Below are 25905 nucleotides of genomic sequence, written 5' to 3' on the forward strand. Positions count from 1 at the left end.
CCTGTTATGTCTCTTGTGCCCTCCTTCCTCTAGCCCAGCACTCCCCCCTCTCTGTGCCTCTCGAGCAGAGAGAATCCAGATGCACCAGCAGCAGACACATTTTCTACACTCTGGGTCCTAGTGGTGCCCCCCAAGTCTGGCACCTGAGGCGGCCTCCTCAGTTTGCCTCATGGTAAGGCCAGCCCTGGGTACCTGCCTAAACAGGTGCTGCAATCTTCTGAGAATCTGGGCCCATACAAATTAGACTTTTCTCTGCTCCTCCTCCAATGCCTTGTCTGCAGGAGAACTCTCAGCAGTGGTGCAAAGCTTTCGAAAAACGTTCCTAGCGTAAGGCAAGGCCTTTATGTGTTTCCATCCATGTATGGGACACACTCCTTGACTCGAAGCAGCACGGACTCTTTCCTGGCACAGCCCAGCAGTGACATTCTGCCGCACCTGCCCTTTGAATTAACCTACAAGGGTTGACCTGGGGCATGGTTTTCAAAACTGCTCAGCATATGGACTGCTTGGCACAGCTAAAAATCTGGCCCTTATATTACTGCTTAAATGGGAGCTGAGCTCCTTAAAGGCGCCTGATCTGACCCAGGGTTTTTACAGCACAGCTAGTTGTCGGAGCTGGGATTCGAACCCTGCTCCCTCAAGGATACGTCTAAATCTAAGGCTCAAATTTCTCCGCGAACCCCTATTGGGCTCCAAGCCCCACCTGCCGCTCAACATCTCACCCCTGACTGACACTTTTTCCAGCCACTAGGATGAGAGAAAGATAGACGGTCCCGCCTCACGAAGGGGCGAAGCCACTGCGACCCATCGCAGCCAATCAGATGTTGAGAAAGAGCATCCCATCCTTCTGGGGCGGGATCGAACGGAGTGGCAGGTGATTCTACTAAAGCGGGACGCGACTGTTTAGAATGAGCGGTACAGTGACCAATAAGAGACCGGAATGCTTCTGACTGGCAGGTTTCCCACCCAACGGCGGTCCGGGAAGCCCTGAGTGGCGGTCGACTCAGCCAAACGGACGCGCAGCGGGCGGGGCAGCCCGCGTGGTTTCCGCTCCTGTTGTGTGAGGGGCCGGATCCCAAACGGCCTCCGCCGCGGCGCGCAGCGTCTCCGGGTTTGGGAGCCGGGACTCGGGGCCGGGAGCCGGCTGCGCCCTCCACCCGCTTCCCCCGCCCGGCCCGTCTGTGCCCGCTGCCCCCGGCTTCCGTAGGCCTCGCTCGGACCGAGACACCCCCCCCCCCCCGCCCGCGCGCCGCCTCACCTGGGCCCTTGCCCCCTGCGGCCCCGGCGCGCGCCCCCCGGCCCCGCCATGTCGCTGCACGGGAAGCGGAAGGAGATCTACAAGTACGAGGCGCCCTGGACCGTGTACGCCATGAACTGGAGCGTCCGGCCCGACAAGCGCTTCCGCCTGGCGCTCGGCAGCTTCGTGGAGGAGTACAACAACAAGGTGCGTGGGGGGCGGGCTCGCCGCCGGGGACGGGACGCAGAAGGGTGGGGGGATCGCGGGGCCCGGGGGGCAGAGTTAAGGGTAGGGGTGGGGGAGAGGCCCTGGGGCAGAGTTAAGGGCAGGGCAGGGCAGGGGGGTGGTGGGGAGGCCCCGGGGGCAGAGTTAAGGGTAGGGTAGGGCAGGGCAGGGCAGGGGGGTGGCGGGGAGGCCCCGGGGGCAGAGTTAAGGGTAGGGCGGCCGTCACACTCTGGTCACGGAGTTTTTTGTGCGGCGTTTCCTAGGGTAGTAGGTGGAAACCCCTCCTCTTTCCCCAGCACTGGGAAGTTTGGGCTGGGGTCAGCTTTCAGTGGTATGGAACACTGATGGCTTCATGTTAAAAATGCCTGGTGGGGCCTTGCTTCTGAAGTTTTCATTGCTGTGGGAAAGGTTTTGCAGGACACATGAAGGTTTCCCCCCTGCAATCTCTTTCTCCGACTCTTCTCTGAGGGACCTTTAGGAGAGGAATCTCCTCTCTCTCTCCCTCACAAGGTGGTGCTATAGCTATTGTATGCCCTCTCCAGATTTAAATAAGAGACCTCACTTCCAGGAGCAGCCCATGTAATCACTCTTACCGGCACTGTGTTTTATTACTAGGCAACAAGCTTTATAAGTGCTATAACTTCTGCTGTTTTGTATGAATATTCCTCTTAGATAAGCCAGCCTGGGGGGTCAGGGTGCATAGTCCTTTTGTGGAGCTGTATAATGGGAAGCCTCCAAGCAGGGAAGACTACAACAGAGTTGGTGGAGGGAGTGGGATGGCTTACAACTTTGTGGAGAAATGTAGCAAGGTGTGGGCAATTTTGGGGCTGGGCTGGCATTGTCTGCCATGGCTAAATTCTTGCCTCCGTAGTGCTCTGGTCATCTAAAGTGCTATCCCATTGTGATGTGTAGTCGTTTTAACCAGCAGGCTGTATGTGTGTGTCACTCACAGTTGGTGAGTTATGTTGGGGCCATGGGAGCACAAATGGCACTGGGACTGTCAACTTGAAAATCATTCATTTGTTAAAAATATCTTATGGCACTATGCTCTCCCGTGCATTCCCATGCCAACTTTTGTCATTTTACAATTGTATTTTCCCATTTAAATCTCCCGTTTCTGTGTGAAAGACCCATACAAATGGGAGAAAACTGACTATAGGGAGTGCTGTTGAATGGACTGAAAAGAAGTGTTTCAGTTACAATAATAATAGGTGTTGTAATAGCAGGTGATAAAAGAGAAACTTGCATCACTTGTGGGGTGGTAGTAGGGGAAACAAACTAAGTTGTGTTGGGTTAATGCTCATTTTTGGGTCGAGAGAGACTTGCTGTTTGTCATAGTGGCAGAGAATGAATGAATGTAATGACAATAGCAATTTCCTCCAAAAATTCTCTTGGCCTGAAACTTTCCTGCTTGGTTTCAACCCAAAGATAATTTTTTTTTTGGAAAGACTATTTAAATCCAGTTATCTGGTTTGAGTTTTTTTTTTTTTTTTTTTGGGGGGGGGGGGGGGAGTGAAGGGAAACACTAACACTCTTTGGAAGCCCCTTATTGTGGCTAATTCAGAAACATCTGAAAGTTAAAGCTTTATATGACGAAGGGGAAAACACTCCCTGAAAAATACAATGACAGCCATTGTCAGCATTTGCCAACAATTTTCCATGGTGTGGTATCTGAGATACCAGTGTTAACCCAGTACTTTAGTATGACTCTGAGGTAATTTTGTATTTGTGGTTGGCAAAGGGTGAGTTTTCAATGGCTTCTGCTGTACCAGAACTGCCTCAATATGCTTATCTTCTGATACTCCGTCAGTGATATGATACTACCCTCTCAATACCATCAAACTGACCAAAATCTGAGAGGCTAAAAGAACAATGGTCTCCTAATTAAATCCAAAGCATTTGATTAAAAAAGGCAGCTGCACCCTCTAGCTATATGCATGATGTAAGGTAACAATCTATTGTAAATGTGATGCTCTAGCACTGCATATGCAAAGGACCTAAAATAAGAAACTGAAACAGGGATTGGACTAGAAGTGGTAGGATGGGTTCAAAGACCATGGGCAAGGTTCTGTGCTGTGACTCTTGACAGGTAACAGAAGGTGCAGCTTATACGAAGGGGGTTGGGGGATAAGAAGTTGTCTTTGGGTACATCTTCACTGCCCACTGGGCAGTGATCTATCTATCAGGGATCGATTTATCGTGTCTTGTCGAGACGCGATAAATCAGTCCCTGAATCGATGCCTGTACTCCACTGGCAGAAGGAGTAAGCGAAGTTGACAGGGGAGCCGCCGCGGTTAACTCGCCGCCGTGAGGACGGCCAGGTAAGTTGAACTAAGATACTTCGACTTCAGCTACGCGAATAGCATAGCTGAAGTTGCGTATCTTCGTTGAACACACCCCACCCACCCACCCCCAGTGCAGCCCGGGCTTTTGCCATCTTTGCACTGCCCTAAGTCTGGGCCGCTTCTAAAGCACCTCTAACATTTGGTAGCCTTACCTTTGTCCTGGGGATATTCCCAAGTGGGCTATTATGGCCCCGGATCTGTCCCATTGTTTTCCATTCCCTCTGAGTACTGGAGAGTGCGAGACTTACATGTAGAATTGAAAATAGGCATGATGAGTGGGGTGCAAATTTGTTTGCTTGATATTGCTGTAGAAATAAAATATATACTTTCTTCAGTCTTTTAAAAATTGAAACAAGACCTTCAGATTTCACATTTGGCTGTTCCTCAAAAGGGATCTTGATCAAACACTGCCAGACTTGTTTACATCATGTATAGGTTTTCAGTTGCATGGTGCTAACAAATATCGATAGTCACCCATGTAAAAAGATACCTAATGGAGGCAGGGAGATTGCAGATTTCATTAAATAAAATTGTAGCTATTGCTAAGAGTATTGGTAGTGCTATTGATTGGAGTGTCGGTAGTGTCTCCTGTACTTGGAGACCATGCAAAGCAAAGATACACACCTCTGCACTCTTGATTGCAAACAAAACCTACCAGCACTGGGATGTGGTGGTTGCTACCCCACTGAGACTCTTGCGATGATGATATAATCCAGTTTGTTGAATGTTGCAAGGAAACATTTAGGAAAATGGAGGGAAGCTTGTCCTCCAGTGATGCAGATGCTAGCTAACTATATTGGGGCCATGCTAGTTGAAAAGTGGCTCTTTCAGATCTAGTCCATATCTATTTATGGGTATTATGAGAGAACTTATTTAAGTGTGTTAAATGGAGCTTTCTAATGAGGGGCTGTAAAGTACATGACAGCTCTTGGTTTGATAACTGATTAGTTTCAGGGACAGGAGGAGGATAGCTTTATAGGGCAGGTATGAAAACTGTCATCCTACATGTGCCTTATCTCAGCTGGCAAACTTACATGTCAATCACATAAGGGAGCCTAATAACCTTTTTTAAAAAAAAAAGTGAGGTACAGACAGCAGCATTTAAAGAAAAAAATAAAACTAATGTGACATTTCATATACATAAGCTTTAAAGCTTCTTAGAAGCTTCAAAACAATATTTTTCTTAATTTTATTCCCCTTGTTTTGGAGAACATTGATGTCTCTGCTTCCCCTGTGTTTCTAATGCATTACAAATCAACATTGTAATGAATATCATCCATTTTGTTACTATTTTTAGGAAGGTAGATTTCCTAAAATCACGCCAGTATTCCTGTCTCTTCCTTATTTCCAAGAAAAATAAGTCGTGCTTTTAAAAAGATTCAATGCTCCTCACATTCACTACAGCAGAACTGCCTACTGTGAGGGTAGTGCAGTGGATGAAAGCAGGACAGATTCTTATCTGATTTGTATTGGTTTGGATTTCTTCCAAAAAGGCATTCCTGATGCAAGATACAAAACCAATAATACAGTTGCAGTTTACCCCCCAACCTTGACAGACAACATAATATAACCCCATATAAAACCTAATTCATAATGTCCCTACCTGAGGCGGTTCAAGCCCCACCATCTGTAGCAGTCCACAGGAATAGGTGCACTTCTTGTAGCAGGCTGTGAAGGCCAACAGACGTGAGCTGTTTTGGACCCAGAGAGCTTAGCTTATTGCAACATCCCAAATCATTTAGGGCTTTGTAGGTGAACAATTCAGGTTCAGACTGGAAACCAATAGGAAGCAGTGGTGTGAGCTGTCACTTGTTACTTAGTGGTGTTCCTCCACTCCAGTAGACTGCCACATTCTGGACCCAATATATTTCTGGATTCATTTTAAGGTACTGTTTACAAATGAGAGGCATGAATGGTTAACCAGGGGGGCAGATAGGACTCTTAATTTTTCTCCACAGTCTCAGCTTTCACTTTTTTTAAAAACAAGATTTTTAGCTGTCAAAGTTGTAAAGAGACATTTCAGTCACACTTTCAAGGTTAACTGTAGTCCTAGCCATCTGAGTTTGCAGGGGGTTTGATACAATAATCAAGTTGTGAATTGCCCCATTTGTTTCAGTGGGTACAAACTCAGATGCAAGTGTCACCACTGTAAACTCTTATTACTCAAAGCATATAATACCTAGATGTTAGAACAGTTTTCATCAGATCTCAAAGCAGTTAATATCATCCCCATTTTACAGATGGGGAAACTGAGGCATAGGTGAAGTGGCTTGCCCAAGGTCACCCAGCAGGCCAGTGGCTGAGCCAGGAATAGAACTCCAGTCTCCTGAGTTAGTCTAGTGCTCTAGCCACTAGGCAGCACTGCTTATAAGAAAGGAAGCACTGCTGTGAAAATGGCACAATCTGTCTCCAGTCATCTGGGGCTAAGCCTTTAACAGCACTTGGCAGGGTTGAAGAGGGATGGATTGTTTGCATTTTCTTGAAGGGGAAGCTCAGTTTTCAAGTCTAGGAAATGCTGATTTGAAGCAATAGATCTGCCGAGTTGTCTTATCACAATCTTCTTTGAAATCTAAACTAAAACTGAGATACTGGTCAGTAACCTAAGCCAGATTGTCCGCATCAATTCATACTCTCCCTGCAACATGTACAGTAGAACCTCAGAGTTATGATCACCACAGTTACGAACTTACCAGTTCACCCCACATGTCATTTGGAACCAGAAGTACACAATCAGGCAGCAGACCCCCCAAAAAAGCAAGTACAGTTCTCTGTTAAATGTAAACTACTAAAAAAAGTAAAGCAGCATTTTTCTTCATAGTAAAGTTTCAAACCTGTATTAAGTCAATGTTCAGTTGTAAACTTTTGAAAGAACCATAATGTTTTGTTCAGAGTTACGAACATTTCAGAGTTACATACAACCTCCATTCCCAAGGTCTTCATAACTCTGAGGTTCTACTGTGTTTATACTTTTAAAGATTAAAAAAGTATCTTTCTATTCTGTTGAGACCATTATGTGTGTCTGGCAAACAAGACCTTGGTATAACTAATCAGGTGAGAGACCTGGGAGCATTCAGAGGAGGGAGGGTCTGAATACTCTGATAGGAGTCTGCCTTCTGGAGTAGCAAGATGCTCTTTTTATTGTAACAATGTTTGTCTGTTTCAGATTAGTTCTAAGCCAGAAATAATTTTGTCATATGTCTGTGTAAATCCCTTTGAATTAATTTGGCAATGATTCATTCAGTTAGGGACAAGTTGTCTTGCAATCTTACCACCTTTTACTCATAACTTTCTTTGGAAAATTCATATTTTGAGGCAGAAGTTTTTCAGTGTGTGATGTCTGGGGGTTGGGAGGGTTAAGATGTGGGAGCTTGGGCAAAATCCCTACAGTTGCTCAATTAAACAATGGTAAAACAAAAGTAATGACACTCTCTCTCACAAATCAAGTAGCTGAATAGTTACCTTTGGCAGGTAAATAGTATTGATTGAGAACTGTCTATAATCAAGTTTGAAAAAAGTGGATATTAAGTTACAAATAGAAGTCGGCTTTTTGCTTATATGCAATAAAAAACTTTGCACTGTATATCAATGCATTGCATCTAAAGTGCTCACTGATCTAAGTAGTTCAAGCACTTGAAGGTCTTAAACCAGCTTAGAGGGGGGACACTTACTCCTGGGGTGGAGAAAAATAAAATTTTCTTCTTTACATGTTAAGTCAGTTTCAAATCTAAAATTAGCTTCAGAAATGAACAGGAATATTGACTTGTCCATAGCATGTGAAACTTTAATATATTTCACATACAATTTTTATTAAAGCTAATGTTTAAAATCAAATTTATACAAGTTAAGGAGGAAGGTATTTTACATCTGGGGTCAGGCTTAAGTTATGAGAAGTTTACAAGTATCAGTTACAAGGTTCACAAGATGCATACATAGCACATAACCAGCATAGACCCAGATTGGGGTGCGGGAGCTTTTGAAGCGTCAGTGAATAAGTGATCTCTGGTATGCCATCCGTAGAACGTATTTAGAGTCTAAGTCAGTGGTGTTATAGCGAATAGGTGCAGTGTGGCCAAGCTAGCTGTGCTGTAAGAATCTTAGTTCTTATTTCTTGATTACTTCATTATTAGCAGTGCAAGCTTAATGTTGCATTAAGAAAGTTTTTGTGTTCAGTAACTGTGTTTGAGAGCATAGGCTGCCATGGCAAATATACAACTATTACTCCTGGGGGAATTCTGCACCACTGCGCATGTGCAGAATTTATGTCCCACGTAGATTTCTTTGCTTCCCTGAAGAAAAATGGCTGACGGGGAAGCAAAGGGAAGCCACAAGAGCAGTCATGCAACCTTCCCCAGCAGTATGTTTTGGGTGCCCACGGCAGCCGCAGAAAGGTAAATAACTGAAGGGCAGGGGGCGGGACTGGGGAAGACCTGGCTGGTGGCTCCTACGCTGTACTGGGCTCAGCACTAGTCCTGGCTGGGCTGGGGAGGACAGGACTTCCTCTTCCCCTGCACGGCATCCAGGGGTAGGTCAGACCCACCCGCGTATTTCTCCCCCAGCTGCAGGAAGCTCTGCAAACTCTCCCCTGCCCCCCACTTCCTACACCCATCACTCAGCTGCAGGGGGAGGGATCACTGTATAGGGAGCTGCTCCCCAATCCACTATCCATCCAGACTCTCCTGCAGAGCCTCACCCCCCTACACACACACAACCCCTGACAAGCCCCACTCCCCCAGACCACCCCAATGAGTCACCCACACCCAGATCCCCACCCTGCCGTGCCCCAACCAGCTGCACCTGGATTACCACCCCACTGAGTCCTACTCCTCCAGCATCCTACCACCCCCCTCCCCCCCACACACACACCCAGACACCACTGCTGAGCTCTATCCCTCCCTCCCCACCCCCAGGACCCCCACCCTCTGCTGAGCCCCAGCCACCTTCACCTGGAACCCCCTGCAACGTCCCATTACCGTTGCATCCAGAACCCCCTAACAAGCCCCTTTACATCCAGATCTCCTCTGCACCCGGATCCTGCTGAGCAGCCCGCACCCAGATGGTCCCACACAGAACCCTCTCAACCCACACCTGGATCCCCCTCACTAAGCCTCTCCACACTTGGATCCTGCTGGGCTGAGCCTGCCTGCCCACACCTGGTGCACCTGACACGGAGGGGCAGGCCTGGCCTTGTGCTGTATCAGAGTTGGATGCAGCCTCATCGTTGAGTCCATGTCCCGGGGGAAGCTGTAGAGTGATCTCCCACCTCTGTGCAGCCAGTGGCCTCTGCTCCCTAATGTTATGCTGGAGCCTCCACATTTATTTGACAAATAAAATTTGCAGAATTTTTACTTTTTTGGCACAGAATGCCCTCCGGAGAAAAGTTATTGTAGTAAGCCTTCTCACTGCCTGAGAGCTGGAAGAAAGTGGGAAAGAACTGAGAGGAACTGAAGGGGGATGCTCCTGTTTGAGTGCCTATTTGTGGCTGAGCATGGTATTACAGTCCTCTCACCCCGATGCCTCCAGCAGATTGCTGACTGACCTTGATGGGCCTTCTGTGGCTTGATACTCCAGCCAAACCACAAAGTCCAAATAAACCCTGCAACAGGGTGCAACTCATCACTGCGGTGCGTCCTGCTGGATGTCCAGGGGATCAGCTCTGCTAGCCAGTGCTCCCTCTTCTGTTGGTGTCTCACCCACTGTCACCTCTGCTCCTGGACCCATGTCATCACAATGACACTGGTGTCCTCTTCAGGACACAGCCCGCTGTCTGTGTCTCACTCGGTTCTCCCCCCTTCCAGGGAACAGCAGTCCACTATCTAGCCATTTCCTCAGTGGCAACTGGGGTAAGAAGGGGACCCAGGCCCACCCACTACTCCAGTTCTCAGCCCAGGGACTCTGTAGATGGCAGCTGCATGCTGCATCCCCTCCAACCCCAGAGTCTACTTCTCTGGGCCACTTTCCCGCAGCCCCAGCACCTTCTCCGCCCTTGTCTCGGGGTCTCAGCATGCCAGCAGTCAGCTGACAGCTCACTCTTGCTCCCCTGATCCTGCCCAGCACTGCTCTGTCCAAGGTGCTAGCTGCCCTCTGCCTGCAAGGCAGCCAGTCCTCCCAGCTCCAGGGAGTGACTGACCTGCTCTGCCCTGTGGCTCTTCTTATATGGGCCTGCCTGGCCTTGATTGGCTGCTCCTCGCAGCCCTTCTCCAATTGGCTGCCTGTTGCACAGCCTCCCTAGGGTTATGGGCTAGTTGTAGGGCTAACACCCCATCACAAACCCCTTCTGGGGTATTAGAGTCCAATAAACAGTCTATTTGCCCTCAGTAGGGTCTTTAGTCCTGGCTCTGCGTCCTTTAATTCGGCCCTTTGTTCAGGCTCCCAAATAAGCTCCATCACTTCTTGGGGTTTATTACTTTACCCTTTGGCCGGTAGGGGAACTCTGGCCCACTCACTACTCCAGGTTCCAGCTGATGGACCCTATAAACAGCAATATATGGCTTTTTTCAATTCATTGCTGTCTCTTCCTTGGGCCTCTTGCTACCCTGGCCCCTTTAGGTTCACCGTCATCTCAGGGTTAAGGTTCTTAGATTCTCGCTGCAAAATGAGCTGTGCAAAGTGCAGCCAGAAAACAAACTCTGGATATACCCTCAAGTTCCTTTTTCCAGAGAGCAGCACCCTTCCTTGCCCCCTCTGGTCCCAGCCAGGAGCTGAACGGCTAAAGCCAGGCAGCTCCTTTCATCTAAGCCAGCAGGGCCCTGATTAGCTGTGGCATTCCCCTCTGGCCCATGGAGGACGAGGCCCGAGCAGAGGCTGTAATTGAGCAGGCCACAAAAATACCCAGGATTTTCCCCAGTGTTATATCTAAGTCTTTGTCTACCCTGGGACTTCCATTGTTAAAGCTTTTGTGGCTCGGGGTGTGAAAAAACACCCCCTGAATGACATAAGTTTGAACAACAAAAAGAGCTGGTGTGGACAGGGCTTTGTCAGCGAGAGCCACCTCCTAGCGACGAAGCTACTGCCCCTTGTTGGAGGTGGTTTTATTTTGTTGCCAGGAGAGAGCTTTCCCGGCGATAGAACGGCTACACTGTGCACCTTACAACAGTGCGGCTGCAAGGTGTGCAGTGTAGACATAGTCTAATTTAGAATGCAGTGAAGTGTTTGAGAAGTTCAAATTATTCTGCACTTTGTGCCTTATTTTGTGCTTGTTAATACTAAATTTCATATGCCACCATGCTACAAATCTTTGATATAAAGGAGCAGAAAAATCAGAGTTTGACTACTTCTTCCAGGTCTTAACCCATTTCTAAAACTGTCACTCTTACTTTGTCACTTGTGTTGCACCATCTGCTATGATTTTTAAGCACTTTGCTGTTGGAGACCTGGGGTGGATCTTTTGAATTGGAAACTGATTTAAAGTCATTTAAAGAGAATAAATATGGCACCCTAGCATGTCACTTTCATTCACTTACCTTGCTAAAACCATGTGCTTAGAAAAGAGGCTTCTGTAATGCATATGCATCTACTGAAACCATGAAGCAGTCTGCAAGGTTTATATGTGGGAAAACTGGGCATGTTTCCCTTTTTTTTTTTTTTTTTTTTTTTTTTTTTTTTTTAAGTTAACAGACTAAAAAATATATATCTGAAAGCAGCATAGGTGGAAGAGAAGAAATAGCTTCCATCATTTGGGGGACAGATCTGTGTTCTGGTTATGACTTTGTAACTCACTTCATCTCTGTGCCCCAATTTCTCCTTCTATAAAATGAAATTAGTTAATACTTTTGTACCTCGGAAGGAGCTGAGTGGTTTGGTTTTAACTCCTCTAAAAGCATTTTGAGATACTTGGTTGGCAAGTACTAGAGAAGTGCAAAATATAATGGTGGTGTAGATCAATGACTAGTATTTAGCAGGTTTCAGAGTAGCAGCCGTGTTAGTCTGTATCCGCAAAAAGAAAAGGAGGACTTGTGGCACCTTAGAGACTAACAAATTTATTAGTCTCTAAGGTGCCACAAGTCCTCCTTTTCTTTTTGTAGTATTTAGCAGTAGATCTTTCATGTCCTACCACAGATTGTATTCCTTAAAATTTTGAGAAGGTGAAAGAGAAGGAGGTATCTTGCAGCTTGTCAGGATGAACACTGGAGTTTGTTTTGGTATATCATTAATAGACTCTTAACTGCTAATATGGCATTTAAAATGCAACACTCTGTACACGTTGTCTTAATACTGTTATATACATGGTTATTTTGCTAAGCAGAAAAGCTAGTTTTTAATGGATAGACATTTTCTTACAGGTCCAGCTTGTTGGTTTAGATGAGGAGAGCTCAGAGTTCATTTGCAGAAACACTTTTGATCACCCATATCCTACCACAAAGCTCATGTGGATTCCTGACACCAAGGGAGTATATCCAGACCTGTTGGCAACCAGCGGTGATTACCTGCGTGTGTGGAGAGTAAGTAAATAGCCTCTCGAAAAGGGCCACGTATGTGCCGTTAACTGCATTGCATTTTGATCCCCTTCTCTCCCAGTCCCATTTCTTTTGAGGCACATTTATCTCTAGCATTGTGCTCACCAATATTGCCCAGGGGGAGGACCCATAATTAAAAGCCAATGCAGTAATTTGTTCTTTTACCTACATTCTCAAAGTAATGTAGAACCCTCTCTGAATAACAATACAATGGCTGTGAGGTATCTCGAGAATTCTAGGAGTGTAAGAATTATGAAAGTAGCTTATTAAATGTGATGGCAAGGCTCAGTAGTTGCTGTTGTAACAGAAACTTGTTAGGGGAGAGCATATGTAGCTTTCTCAGTTGTAGTTCAAACAGTCTGAAAGCTCTTCACAATAGATAAGATATTTATGGAAGAAACCAATGTCAAACGCAGTTAAGACTCGAAGTTCTGAAAGCCTATGCTCTATGGGGCACCTCTTGGATTTTGCAGCCAGGCCATTCAATAAGGCAGTTATTGTGTATTTAATTTCTTCCTGAAGGTGGGTGAAACTGAGACCCGACTGGAGTGCTTGCTGAACAATAATAAGAATTCTGATTTTTGTGCCCCGTTAACGTCGTTTGATTGGAATGAAGTGGATCCTTATCTTCTTGGTAAGACCGCTGACACATTAAATACTCAATATAAAATTGACCATTTTGAATCTAGCCCAGGTGAGTAGTGACTAGAACTTACTACCAGCTCATGGGTGTTCAGAGGCCAGATTTCTACATCACAAAAAACCTGCTGCCGTAAATGTCACAAAAGCGTAGCCCATGGAGACTGAACTCTTTCTCCCCTCTTGGAGGAGGTGTCTTCAGGTCAGGGTTGTGCATGTGGGTTGGTGATGTTCCCCTGCTCCTTCTTGTGCTTGGCCTATATGTTGAACAGAGGGTTTCAGTCTTCAGGTCTGTCGGGTTGACACGTTTTGTTAGTGTTAAATTTATACACTGAGTTCAGCCATTTATACACTTTTATTATATATTTTATTTATACACTGAGTTCAGCCATTTGACTGTAGCTGAAGATGTTGGACAGAACATTGCCCCACAGGTACCATTGCACCATGTTTGTTACAGTGAAATGCCTCTGCAGCAGCAGGAGTTAAACCAGGCATCACTCTCATTTGGAGCATTGTTTAATTATAATCTGTCGGGTGGGGTGTGAATCCAGGATGGTGTATACTCCCCTTGATCCATAGTCAAGACCTCCACTAACATCAGGGTGAAGTTTGAACAGAGATCAAGGGGGCAATACATCCTTTCTGTAGTGTAACATTTATTCCTGTGTTTCCTCTTTTGCAGGAATTCCCACCCATGAAGGGCCTCACTACCACCCTTGTTGGGCTTTAGAGCTGATGTTCCCGTTAGTTTTGTATAGGGCAGGGGAGTTCACCCCACTGAGTCAGGCTGTCTGGACACTCAGGCAGATATGTTATCACTTTACGCTTGGTTCATCTTTGGAAGGCTTTCTCTACAGGTGTGAGGGCTAGAGACTTGGCTTAAAAATTTCTGCACAACCTGAGTCATGTGGGCCACACACACATTGTGTTGGCCAGATCCAGCCTGTGATCCATGGTTTAATTCAGGCATGTCAAACATTTTAATACTAATACTTTGCTCATGCAGAGTTCTCTTCACCCAGAGATCTCAAAGCACATCTGAGACTAGTCCCATAAGTGATAAGATGACATTTCTGCAGATCTATGTTAATACCACCATTAACAGCACTCTTTGTTTCAGGTACCTCTAGCATTGACACAACCTGTACCATCTGGGGTCTGGAGACTGGGCAGGTATTGGGAAGAGTAAATCTGGTATCGGGCCATGTCAAGACCCAGCTTATTGCACATGACAAAGAGGTGGTGATATTGCTCTTTCTTTTTCTATTTCATACCGTTGTCTGCATTACACCTGTTAAAGGCCTATAGAATGAACATAACTCCCATTTTCTCCAGAAAAATCTGAGGATTTAGAAAAAAGACTTGGATTCTACTTTATATATGTCTAAAATTAAGTTGCTTGTAGTCTGAAAATTCTACATACTCGCTTTTACTCATTTTAGATGGTGGACCTGCAGCATATGCTTGCTGTTTTGTTCTAATTTGTATTAAGTTTTGTCTGGCAATATTTTATAAATTTAACTCCAGTTTAAAGTTGAGAGGCTAATTAGTAATTCACGGGTGGGAAAACTTTTTAATGTTTTCTTAATTTTTAATATCTCACTTTATTTATTTTATTTATTTATTTAAAGATTAGAGTTAAAAGAAACCTAAAGATAGCAAAACATGGAAACATACAGTTAAGGCACCCAAATAACCCTGTAGTGACAGCAGCCTCTAGACTTTCCTTCTTTGTTCCTTTTATACTTAGGACAGTCATATCAGACTCTCTCATTCAATTAAGGGTTTGTAGGATCAGGCCTGTATAATAGAATAAGTCTTAGAAAAATGTTTATAACTGCCTAGTTTAAAAAAAATAAATTTTGCTCCCTGGCTCCATTAATGAGGGAGTGGAGCAGGGATTCTTTGCTGCCTATGCCTTTCTGAGGAAGCCTCTATGAGCATTTTGGTAGGGTGTGAGAGAAAGGAAAGGGTTCTTCATTCCCTGGGACTTTCTGCCCCTTTACTTCAGGGAGCATTACTAGAGTCTGTAGTAGTTTTATTTAGACTTGAAGCCTATGTTCCCCCAACAAAGTTCCTACCAACCTCTTCTCCCCACCCCCGCAACTTTCTTCCCCAAGCATTCCCAAAAACTGAATGACATGTCATACCGTAAAAAATGTTTGGTTTTTTATTTAAAATATGCATGTTGCAAAAGTCGTCTTGGCATGTATTTGGGATGAAGGTCTTTCTAGACTCTAGACAAAACCTGTACAACCCTTTGTCCTATAATAGACCTTTGTTTCTGCGACACTTCCCAAAAAAGCTGATTTTAGTAGTAAAGCTTTCTCTTCTCTCCACTATTAAAGTTAAGTTGCATTAGTATCTAGACTCCTACTGCAGAGGCCTCGGAGGATAGAAGTTAGAACTGATACATTTTTAAAGACCTCTAAAAAAATTATGTACATCTAAATTGTCATTTCTCAGGGGGACTATATTCTGAGCTAGGGAATGGGCTATATCGCTTCCATCTCTAACTGCATCATTGGCCAGTAGGCGCAATTTTATATTCTACACCAAGATATCTGTGGTATTTGCTATATAATTCATTGCAATTCCCTAATAAAATCAAATGCCTGACAGAGTAAATAGTTAGTGATGACACACTATTTAGATGGAAAAGCCCTCTTAGTGCATTCCCCAGACAGAGAACATATCTGGTAATAAACTGGTGCCACACTGGATCTTAAGACTTTTTGTATTTTTCTCCGTGAATAAGTATATATAGCACATGCAGTCCAGCCATGTAATGGTGATATTTTTATTGGAGAGGGAATGGCCCAGATGTAGATACTGAAGAAGCTGGCACAGCTGCTACAGCTGTGTGATTAGCACTCCTAGCATGCTCCCATCTCACACTGCCTAGAGAGCAGTGCTGTCACTACTTTGACATGGACGTGTGCTGTTCTTGTGTTTGCAAACACTAACTGGTAAGAGGAGGAGGAAGAATGAATAGGGCACATTCCTTGAAAGTGAAGAAATGGGAGCCAAAATGAATGTTAAAATAATGCCATGTTCTTATCTCCCCTATCACTGAGCAGGTGTATGACATTGCATTTAGCCGTGCGGGTGGCGGGAGAGACATGTTTGCGTCAGTTGGCGCAGATGGCTCGGTGCGGATGTTTGACCTTCGTCATCTGGAGCACAGCACCATTATCTATGAGGATCCACAGCACCATCCATTGCTGCGTCTCTGCTGGAACAAGCAGGATCCCAACTATCTTGCAACAATGGCCATGGATGGTATGGAGGTGAGGCACTGACCGTTTGCCCTATAAGCTTCAGCAGTTGGACTTTTTAGATTAGCTTACTGATTTAGTCAGTGCTTGTAAAGCACTTTGAAGGAGAAGAGCACTACATAAGTGCTTAATATTTGGTATCTGGGAGAGGGCTGTAGATACGGATTGCAAGAAGCCCAGTTTCTGAGAAAAATGTTGTAATGAGTTATTCTATGGAGTTGTTCACTGCATTGTACACTGTTCATTTTCCAAATGTATTGAAGTTCATACTTGCTGAATTTCAATATTAACACTTTTATAAAAGCTGACTTGATTTCATATGTCTGCATACTTATTTGCATCTGTAATATGCAGCTGTAGGTCTTGAAAGGCTCCTTTAACCTGTAGCTGATTTTGAGACTGGTCCTTATGCCTCTAAGAGGATACTCTTAAGTTCCATCTTGCTCCAGTGACTTCAAAAGGCACTGTAGATTTTTCTTTAGTTCAATATCACCAGTACTTCTCCATGGAATTGTAACTTCATGATTCCCTCTGCCTGTGTTACATGTTACACAAGATGTACAGAGTGATTCTCTAGCTGCTTTCAAAATTCCTTGGCAAGCAGATATTGTAAAACCGCTTTTGGTCAGTCATGTGTGTCTTTAGAGACAGTGTTGTGTCTGTAACATTCTGCCAAAATGTCTTTGGTTTTTTTTTTTTCTTCAGGAAACAAATGAATAAACATTTTTACTTTTGCTTCTGAAGGTGGTGATTCTAGACGTCCGAGTTCCCTGCACACCTGTTGCCAGGTTAAACAACCACAGAGCATGTGTGAATGGCATTGCTTGGGCGCCTCACTCTTCCTGCCATATCTGTACGGCAGGTGAGCATGGGGAGAGATCTGTTCTCCTTCTCCGCTCCTCCCTGTTTGGTCCTGTTCCTCAGGAGCTTTCTAAATGTATGAATCTCTATCCTGGGACTCCTGCCATCATTTCCACTACCTCAAATCTCTCCAGCTCTTGGAGCAAAAAAATAAGGCTTGGGTCCTAGATATATCCGGTGTCATAGGTGCTCATTTTATTGCCCCCACCATTTCCCAAAATTCTCCAGGGAAACGGAGAAGCTGCTGCCTCTTAAGCAGTTTGGGCATTGGGCTGTCTCACCTTGAAAACGAGGGACTGTCCCAATGTCTGAACTGTGAAGTGGGCAACGCCTGTCTTAAGTCATGAATGTTGGAGTAATTCACTAGGGAATGCACGTAAAGCTAACAGCTAACCACTTTATTCAAAGGGCTGTTTTCTCTCCTTGTAATAAAGCTAGAGTTGCTTACAGTGCTCAAGTTCTGCATTTTTCGTTTGATGAATTAAGCATTGCTACTGGCTGAATATTTTGTGGCAGGCCCTTTTTTGGCTGAAGGAGTAATATATTTGTACCCACAGTAGAGAGGTTCAATATATGGCTTCTTAACATCCATTAGACCATACTTTTGGTTTTGGCTGTGTGTGGGCTCCCATTTAAGTCATTGGGAGCTGGGCACCCATGTCTGTGGTCAGAAAAGGTATTAATTTTCTAAGAAAATTGGGCAGATCTCCTTGGACACAAAGCTTAAAACCATGTAAGTTAAAGATAGGAAAGGTCTCTTAGATTCCATCTAGTCCATCCCCTTGGCCAATGCAAGATTGTTCCCGCCATTGTATATTCAATGCTTTCTCCAAGTGCTGGTTCTTAAATGTGCCTATTGATGGTGCTTCCACCATTTCCCTTGAGACTGTATCACAGGTGTGTAGTTATCTAAAGATATATATGAGCAGGGTTATGGTGGAGTGGAGTTGTTTCATTTTATGTGATCTTTGTTTCCTCCATATTTGGGAATTGCCCAGCTTTATTGGTTTTTGGTTGTTTTTTTTTCATTTGGACTTCTCACTCTGTATTTTAGCTTGCTTTTGAGACTATATCCCTCCAACTAGCCATGTAAATATGCCTGTACCTATTTCCGAGATGATTGAGTCTAATTCTTTCTTACCTGTTTGTAGCGGATGACCATCAGGCTCTCATCTGGGATATCCAGCAAATGCCTCGTGCCATTGAGGACCCAATCTTGGCCTACACAGCAGAAGGGGAAATCAACAATGTACAGTGGGCATCGACTCAGCCGGACTGGATAGCTATCTGCTACAACAACTGTCTGGAGATCTTGAGAGTGTAACACTATTGGTCTGTGCCAAACTGAGGCAGGGCTTTATAACTTCCCCTCCCCTCTAAAGTAAGAACAAACATGTTTCAAGTGGCCAGTATCTTTTGTTGCTTTGCATCTACTGTTCCAAGAAACTGTTACAGGAGTTAATGGCAGGTGTCGGCTGTCCCTACAAGACTCAGAAAACGAAGGGATGCACCCAGCCTCTTGGACCTTCTGGGTTTTGATTTTAATATTTTTCTCAATTAAAAAGTTCTGTATATCTGTTTGTTGACTGTGTTAATGAGCATTACAGGCTTTAAATGACTGTTTTCAGTTGCTGCATATGTCCATGTGTTTGTCAGTCAGCTGAGGCAGCACATCCAATTAGTTTGATAGATGTAAGTGCAAAACTAGGTGGAAAGAAAACACATTAATATTAACCACCACCTTTGCAGGAATTTTTAATCATTCCTGTTACTGTCCCTAAACCGTTTGAACATTTGTATGTTTTTATATATTGGACTAAGTTTTCTATTAAGTCGGCTCTTCACCCAAGTTCTTATTTTTGATGTGATCCACTTCCATAAGCCCCAGGCAGGATCTGTTGATAATGATGGGTCATAAGCATCATTGTAGACTTCCTAGCAGTAAACCTGTTGCTGTTGCCTTGGCTATGTGCCCCTGACCATTTGGTCAGAATCGCCTGGTGCTGTGAAGTACCACTACTTGTCGCACAGTACTTCCATTTTAACCGATGCTAGAGGCAGTTGTTACTATGGTGGGCCTTATGTTAGATCATAAGTGAATTATTGAGTCTCTCACAGGTGTATTACTTAACTGAATGGTGATACGATTCACAGAGAGAAGGTGCTATGAGCATGACTAGAGCTATTTTTGAAAACATTTAGTAAAAAATGTCACTTGTAATGCATTTGGATAGACACGTCCAGTCAAATGATTCCTCTAGAAAGCTTCCTGTGTGAACCCAAATAAAATGGTTTCACACTTTCTAGCTTACTTGATGGGCAACTGTAATTCTAAGCAAAATTCTGTATCTAACCTATACCTTAGAGTTTCTTTTGCATTTGGCTCCTCTTCCTGGGAGTTCTACAAAGTGAATGAGTGAAGAGCTAGCTTTTGTTCCTAAGAGCAGGGAGAGAAGCATTAGCATTGTACTGTCAGATCTTGTTGGATGAATGTGATAGAAACAGTTAGAACAGCTGGTCTGCTGTCCAAAGGCAAATCATGTCCCTGTAAAGGAAAGCTTCCTAAAGTAACATACAGGGTTGGGTCTAAATTAAAAAGTTGCCCAGTGTCTCAAATGGAGACCTTGTTTTGGCTCTAGTTGTCATTCTTGGGTACTGCAACTCTTGTAAGAGGACCAGGATAGGTATGGTGAGGGGGGAGCCTTCTGTTTTCATCCAAGTTCTCTTTCTGAAGTGGAAAGGTAAGAGTGGGCGCAGCGGGCCCTCTGTCACCATGATGCTTTATGATTAGAGCTGTGGAGGGTTAGCAAAATTCTTTTGTTGTCTTAACATGGCGGGTAGTTTGAATATTGTCATTTTCTTGTTTTGATCAGCTATCTGCAATACCCTTCAAATGAGAAGGTGACAAACTGAACACAGCACTGTGGTGAGGTCTAACCATCACCTTGTACGGTAATAGTAGACTGAGCTGATGAGGTCAAGATCCAGATCCGCTGACCCTGACTCATTACCTTGAGAGACAATCTTGATATTGAGTGAAAACCAAAGGCGGCGGCATACATAAATTAATTTTTTTTTAAGAATATTAGGCTTTCAATTTGAAGTAACTTCAGTTACATACACCTTCTCTCCCGAGTCCTTGCAACCATAGGTTTCTATTTTAAATGCTCTGTCCCTCTTGTTCTGAGACCCAGACAAACAGGGAAGACTGGCTACATGGAGTCAATGAAACTAAATGTTCAGCCTGCTGTCAAATGCAGATTAAAATTGAAAAATGGAGATGTCTCCTTTTTCAATTATAATCTTACCTGTTTCTGGTAACAGGCAAAAATTATCCTACAGGTGACTTTAAAAAAAAAAAAATAGAGTATATAAAAACATCTTATTCATCTGATCACCTTTCATTAGCGACGGATATTTACTCCAGTTAACAGTGCATAGCCAACACGTCTCTGGGAGAGTGAGGTGCGTTCTGTTCAGTCTCACGCATTGTCAATAAAATTCATTACGTTCAAATTGCAAAATTTTTATTGATGGGTGAGCCATAAAGAACTGTCTGGTGTTCAGATTCTGGCATGGTTGCCAGATAGCTTACACATGCATCTCTGGTATTTTAAGCGAATTTGCTCCAGAAATCATTGATACACAAGTGTGGAACTACACATTAAACTTGTTTCAGAGTAGCAGCCGTGTTAGTCTGTATCCACAAAAAGAAAAGGGGTACTTGTGGCACCTTTAAAGACTAACAAACTTATTTGAGAAATTTGTTAGTCTCTAAGGTGCCACAAGTACTCTTCTTTTTACATTAAACTTGATCACTCTTCAAAGTAGAGCTGCGCCTTTAAAGTTAAACTTAAATATGCAAGCATGTTAGAAAATGAAAGTTGCATTTCTAATAGCAACGTTCATTTATATTGTGTAGATTGCTTTTGTTTAGATATACTTGTAACAATATTACATGAAAGTCTTGCATGTGTATCTAAATACAAGTACTAGGCACAGTGTAAACAAGCTAATGTCAGTGAGAGAAGTGTAAACCTTTTGCTTCCTGACTCTGCAAACTAAATGTGTTCACATAACGTTGCAATAAGTTTTGCATTTCATGTTTTGGGGAAGTAGGGTTTTGGGGGAGATTGGGGGGGGGGGGGGGGGGGGGGACTTTCAGAATGTTAGTATTTAAATAGTCCCAGTTAGGCTTTTGAAGTTTTATTCTGTTGATGTAAATTGCGTGGGTAAAGGTTGAGTTGCTGCTGACCGATTTCTGCAAGGCTGAGTTAACAGTGTAGCTGTATATCTGTTTCTAGCTGTGGTCTTCAGAAGGAAAAAATGATAGCAACTTAATGTTCTTCAAGCTGAAAGCTTAGTTCTGCAAATACTACAAAGAATGTATCAAAAACGGTGGATCCCATGATCTTAATTGTTTCTTGTCCACCATTTTCTCTGGTCTCTCTGATCTTGACAGGCTCATGTTTCAATGAGAAACATAGTTTCCTGCAAACTGTTTATGGTCAGGCCAGACACTGAGCTTATGTGGTTTCTCTGCCCCATTATAGGTTGTATTAGGCAGAATGGTATTGAACATGCTCATTGACTCTTCTCTGTAGATTCTTATACTATGCTCATTACTGTGGTATTTGAACACCTTTGAATCACACTCTTCCTCCCACCCAGCTGAGTGATGGTCATGGAGGACAATTCACTTGGAGAAGTTTTAGTTGATATAGTAAGAGATCTTTTGCGTTAAGGAAAGGGAATAAACATCCAGTTGAAACAGCCAAAGGGATTTTCCTCAAACTTTCCAAAAATATAATCCTACCTAGACTAAGAACAGAGTTTAGACCAATGAGAATTGAGCATTAAGAGCATGTGAAAATGAGACTAAATGAGTACACACAACTTCATAGCTTCCATTACCAGCAGAAGTGGTTCTGTTATGTACACTGAGGAGACCTCATCTTGGGGCCTTCCTCCATAAGATTTCTTGCAGAACATTTGTGGCTTTGTCTATAGCGATTAGGCTCCTGATCTAAAGTTCCTTGAATGCAATGGTTCTCCTCCAACTTCACTAGTTTTGTATCCTTTCTCTGGCTAACTAATTCCAGCCTTTGGGCTGCATTTTAAAAACCCAGCTGCCCTGGATAGCTGCCCATGTGATAGTTGGTAGCATGTTTTTGCTCCCAGCCCAAAGATGAGGCAAGACTTTAAAAGCTAGCTGGAGGATGAGCCAGTGCATTTAGTATGTTAAATCTGTATATTGCTGAATTAAATCAGTCTGTGGTAGGTTGCTGCAACTAAACGTGTCCTTCCCATGTGCTAGGATTTAATAGGCAAGGTTGCTTTGACAATCTCTTGAGTAAGAAATTCAGTGGTCTCAAAGTACAGAAAGAGAAGAGGTTGACACTGCAGGTTGTTCCTTACTTTAAGGCCCCCCTGGGTACTTATGGGAAGCAAAGCCTTGTGTATCTATCTAAAGCCTTGCTTCCCATAAGAGTCAAAATTCATGATCCCTTCAAAATTTAGTTGTGTTCACACATCTGCATTGCTTCTAATTACTTTTTTTGAACACTGGATAATAAAGGTCAGCAACCAGAATAGATTCATTGATGAGAGAAATCCACATCTGCTTGATCTGTAGATACATTTCTCCAACCGAATCCCAGTTAAGAAACTATGTCTATGCTAATGTATTGGCATATACATACATTTTTTGGACTTTTGTTTTGTTTTAAAATATAAGTTCAGGAAGCTGAGCACGCTGGTTTTCATGCTTTAGATGGAACTTTAGCAGGTATATTTTTGTTAGGGTTAGGAATGGAATAACCTTCCTACCTCAATCCTTTAGGGCTGGTGTTTGACTCTGAACCCTGTGTCTGATTAATAAAATGTTAAATACAGCATGAGAGTTTCCTGACTGTTGCAGTTCCAAAGTGGCTCTGGCTGGCAGCACATGGTGACCTCTCTCACGCCAGAACCACCTGAAAAGCAACATGAAAAATGCAAGCACTTGAAAATGCTGTTAACTCTGCAAACTGTGAGGCTTTATATTCAGATGACAGTATGATCCAGTAGGGGCCTCTCAAGCACTTGACTTTGCCTCTTGCCCAAACAGAACTTTTTTTTTTTTTTTTTTGGCTTCATTTGGGTACTTTTATTATTGCCTAGTTGTGTGGGGGGGGGGGGAGGGCCTGGAATTAGGTGCCCTTTCAAACATATGGCAGAAATGATAGGTGGTTTGGGTAGATGGTTATCATGGGATGTAGGTGAATTCTGCAGTCTGCTTTGTCAATTCCATAAAGTCAGGAAAATGGATGCAGCTTTCTGCGACTTAAGATGCAGAATTCAAAGATCTTTGACTTCTCAAAATTCCTGGGTGCGGACTATTTTAACCCTTTCAGATATGCTGCACAGGCAGAAATGGATCAATCACAAGGTGCAGCTTGGTGCACGGTACGGCTGCACAATTGTTTATACCTCCCTCAGTGTATTGAAAGATTTCAGAGTAACAGCCGTGTTAGTCTGTATTCGTAAAAAGAAAAGGAGTACTTGTGGCACCTTAGAGACTAACCAGTTTATTTGAGCATGAGCTTTCGTGAGCTACAGCTCACTTCATCGGATGTGCTTCATCATGGATATGCTATGCATCCGATGAAGTGAGCTGTAGCTCACGAAAGCTCATGCTCAAATAAACTGGTTAGTCTCTAAGGTGCCACAAGTACTCCTTTTGTATTGAAAGAGTTAGTCATCCCACTACTGCCAGACAAAATGGTTCTGCCACTTCAAACCCAAGGGGAGTATTATCCAGTCAGGGGACAGTTAAGGTAGCTCTGAATTACTTCAGTTGCCTTTCACTCCAAGGCCACTGGTTCAAATCCCAATCTAGAGATTGTTTTGATCCGTGGCCAGTATGAAATGAGGTTGTTTCCAGATCTGATTCCTAATGGGCAGGAGTACATTTGGCTCTAGATGGGCCCCCTTATTAATGTCTGCAGGGAAGCCCGCGGACCGAATGGTAGGTGGCACTTACAGCACTTTTCCATGCTTGCTTGGCAACCAAATTTCCCTAGAGATGGTCCCTCTAGGTCATAGCTGAGGTACATTGGCAAAGGTACGGTGAGTGAAGAAACTTGCACTGCCCGGAGGATCTCACTTTCTCTGGTTTTGATGCAGAACCTTTCACCAGCAGTGAAATCGTAACAAATGTGACTAGACACCAGCCACCAGGGTGCTTGTCTGGCAATTGGAAACCGAGCATAGAGGCAAGAGCAGTTCTAAGAGGAAGTTACACACTGCTGTGTTAGAATTCTGGACAGCCGTTAGTCTGCCCGATAACTCAAACGCCTCTTCTGGCTCACAGATACCAAGCATCAATCTAGAATTTCCTTGCTAGTGAGGAAAATGACCTGCTTGGCTTCCTTTTCAGATAAGCTAATAAAGGACAATGCTGAGGGTTTTTTTTAATTCTTGCAAGGTTCTGCAGCCGCAACAAACTACAGGCCCTGGTTCCATCTCTCGTTCATACACACTAGTCAGCAGCTCTTAGAATTTCAGTTTTCCTGTTTGTAAAGTATGCAAGTTTCCTTCTATGTGAGAGACAGTAATTGGTCAGGCAAATCCGAATGAAGGCACAAAGAACTTGCTAAACAAAGGGGGAAAAGACTCCGGCACTAAATAGTACTGCTATGAAGCAGTGTGTTGTTTCTGACAACCTGGTGAATGTGAATTTGTGGCATCTGCTATTTAAAAGGAACTTTTTTTACTTGGGTTGCCAGCAGCGTACAATGTAATGATTAAATCTGTCGAGCCGAAGCGTTTTTTGGTTTTTTTTACTACTAGTAATGAAGTAGGAGATGCTCATTTTGTTATGTGTATTCCCTTTTGCTGTTCCCATTTAAAGTCCCATTGTGATAACTTCCTGAAGGTGTGATCTTTGTAGCATGATTGTACAAACATACATATGAAATTCCAGATTTCTTGTTCTCACTAAAATATGTTAAAGCAATAGCGATTTTACTGCTGTCATGCATAGCTTAAGGTGTTTGCACACTTTTTCCCTCCCTCTTTCGTATTGCTTGAGATTTGCAACTTTGCTACTATACTGTACTAGAGGAATCCTAGCATCCCATTATCAGGCAGACTCAGACATGTTGTTGCCACAAGTAACTGCAGTGTCCTGGTATTCCTTTTTTAATTATTTTTATGGAAAAATAATATAAAGGTTTTGTTACAGTGGATTTTAACACCCGAACCCTGGAACCATATTATTGAAACTCTGTAAAATAAGTCAGTCTTTTATGAAACCGCTTGAAAGTGGAATGTTGCATCCTTTTATGCTATTTCTTGCTTTCTATGTAGTTTTATTCAATTTTTTTAACCTTTTTAAGTTTCAGCCTCCTGTGTATTAGGTACAGTATTTTCTGCCTTTCATACTTTGTAATAAAAATGGAACATTTATAGATTGACTGCAGTTTGCTGTGTGGTGAGTTAAAACGGATTGCGGGTGAACAAGAAAACTGCTTAAAAATGTTGATTTTTTGTCTTGTGTCTTGTTGCAGGTTCACTGATGTGCAGAGAAAGGGGTTATAGGTTTATATTTTCCATGGGCTTCCTAGGCTAGTAAAGTTCAATGATCATCTTTGTTCTCATGTGCCTAGTCCCAGACAGAACTTTACCAGCTCAAAGTTAAGTTTGCGAGTAACACGTTACAAAAACTACATACCAACAGATCAGTTCACAGAGCTAAATTTGAAAAGCACTTAAATGATCAGTTAAGGTAACATAGATAAAAGTTTAATACTTTTTCAGGTAATTATTCTTAAAATAAATTTAAAAAAAAAAAAACCCAAACACTTATTACCCTGCTTCTT

At 43.5% G+C, this 25905-nt stretch overlaps 1 protein-coding gene across 1 annotated transcript; it reads left to right on the forward strand.

Moving 5' to 3' along the window:
- Positions 1-1024: 1024 nt before the first annotated feature.
- On the forward strand, positions 1025-25500 carry DCAF7 (DDB1 and CUL4 associated factor 7). The gene is made up of 7 exons (XM_037886773.2): positions 1025-1444; positions 12087-12245; positions 12783-12894; positions 14023-14141; positions 15983-16192; positions 16925-17042; positions 18193-25500. Exons 1-7 carry the CDS (start codon positions 1307-1309, stop codon positions 18363-18365), a joined length of 1029 nt encoding a protein of 342 aa, XP_037742701.1. The 5' UTR covers positions 1025-1306; the 3' UTR covers positions 18366-25500.
- Positions 25501-25905: the final 405 nt, after the last annotated feature.

This window comes from Chelonia mydas, chromosome 27 (assembly GCF_015237465.2).
Source record: "Chelonia mydas isolate rCheMyd1 chromosome 27, rCheMyd1.pri.v2, whole genome shotgun sequence".
Lineage (NCBI taxonomy): Eukaryota > Metazoa > Chordata > Testudines > Cheloniidae > Chelonia > Chelonia mydas.

Bases quoted from the DNA above. Each gene is read 5' to 3' on its own strand.
- DCAF7 (XM_037886773.2), top strand. From the start codon at position 1,307: ATGTCGCTGCACGGGAAGCGGAAGGAGATCTACAAGTACGAGGCGCCC. The intron at 12,895-14,022 runs GTAAGACCGCTG...TCTTTGTTTCAG, and splicing joins AGTGGATCCTTATCTTCTTG to GTACCTCTAGCATTGACACA. The intron at 16,193-16,924 runs GTGAGGCACTGA...TTGCTTCTGAAG, and splicing joins TGGCCATGGATGGTATGGAG to GTGGTGATTCTAGACGTCCG.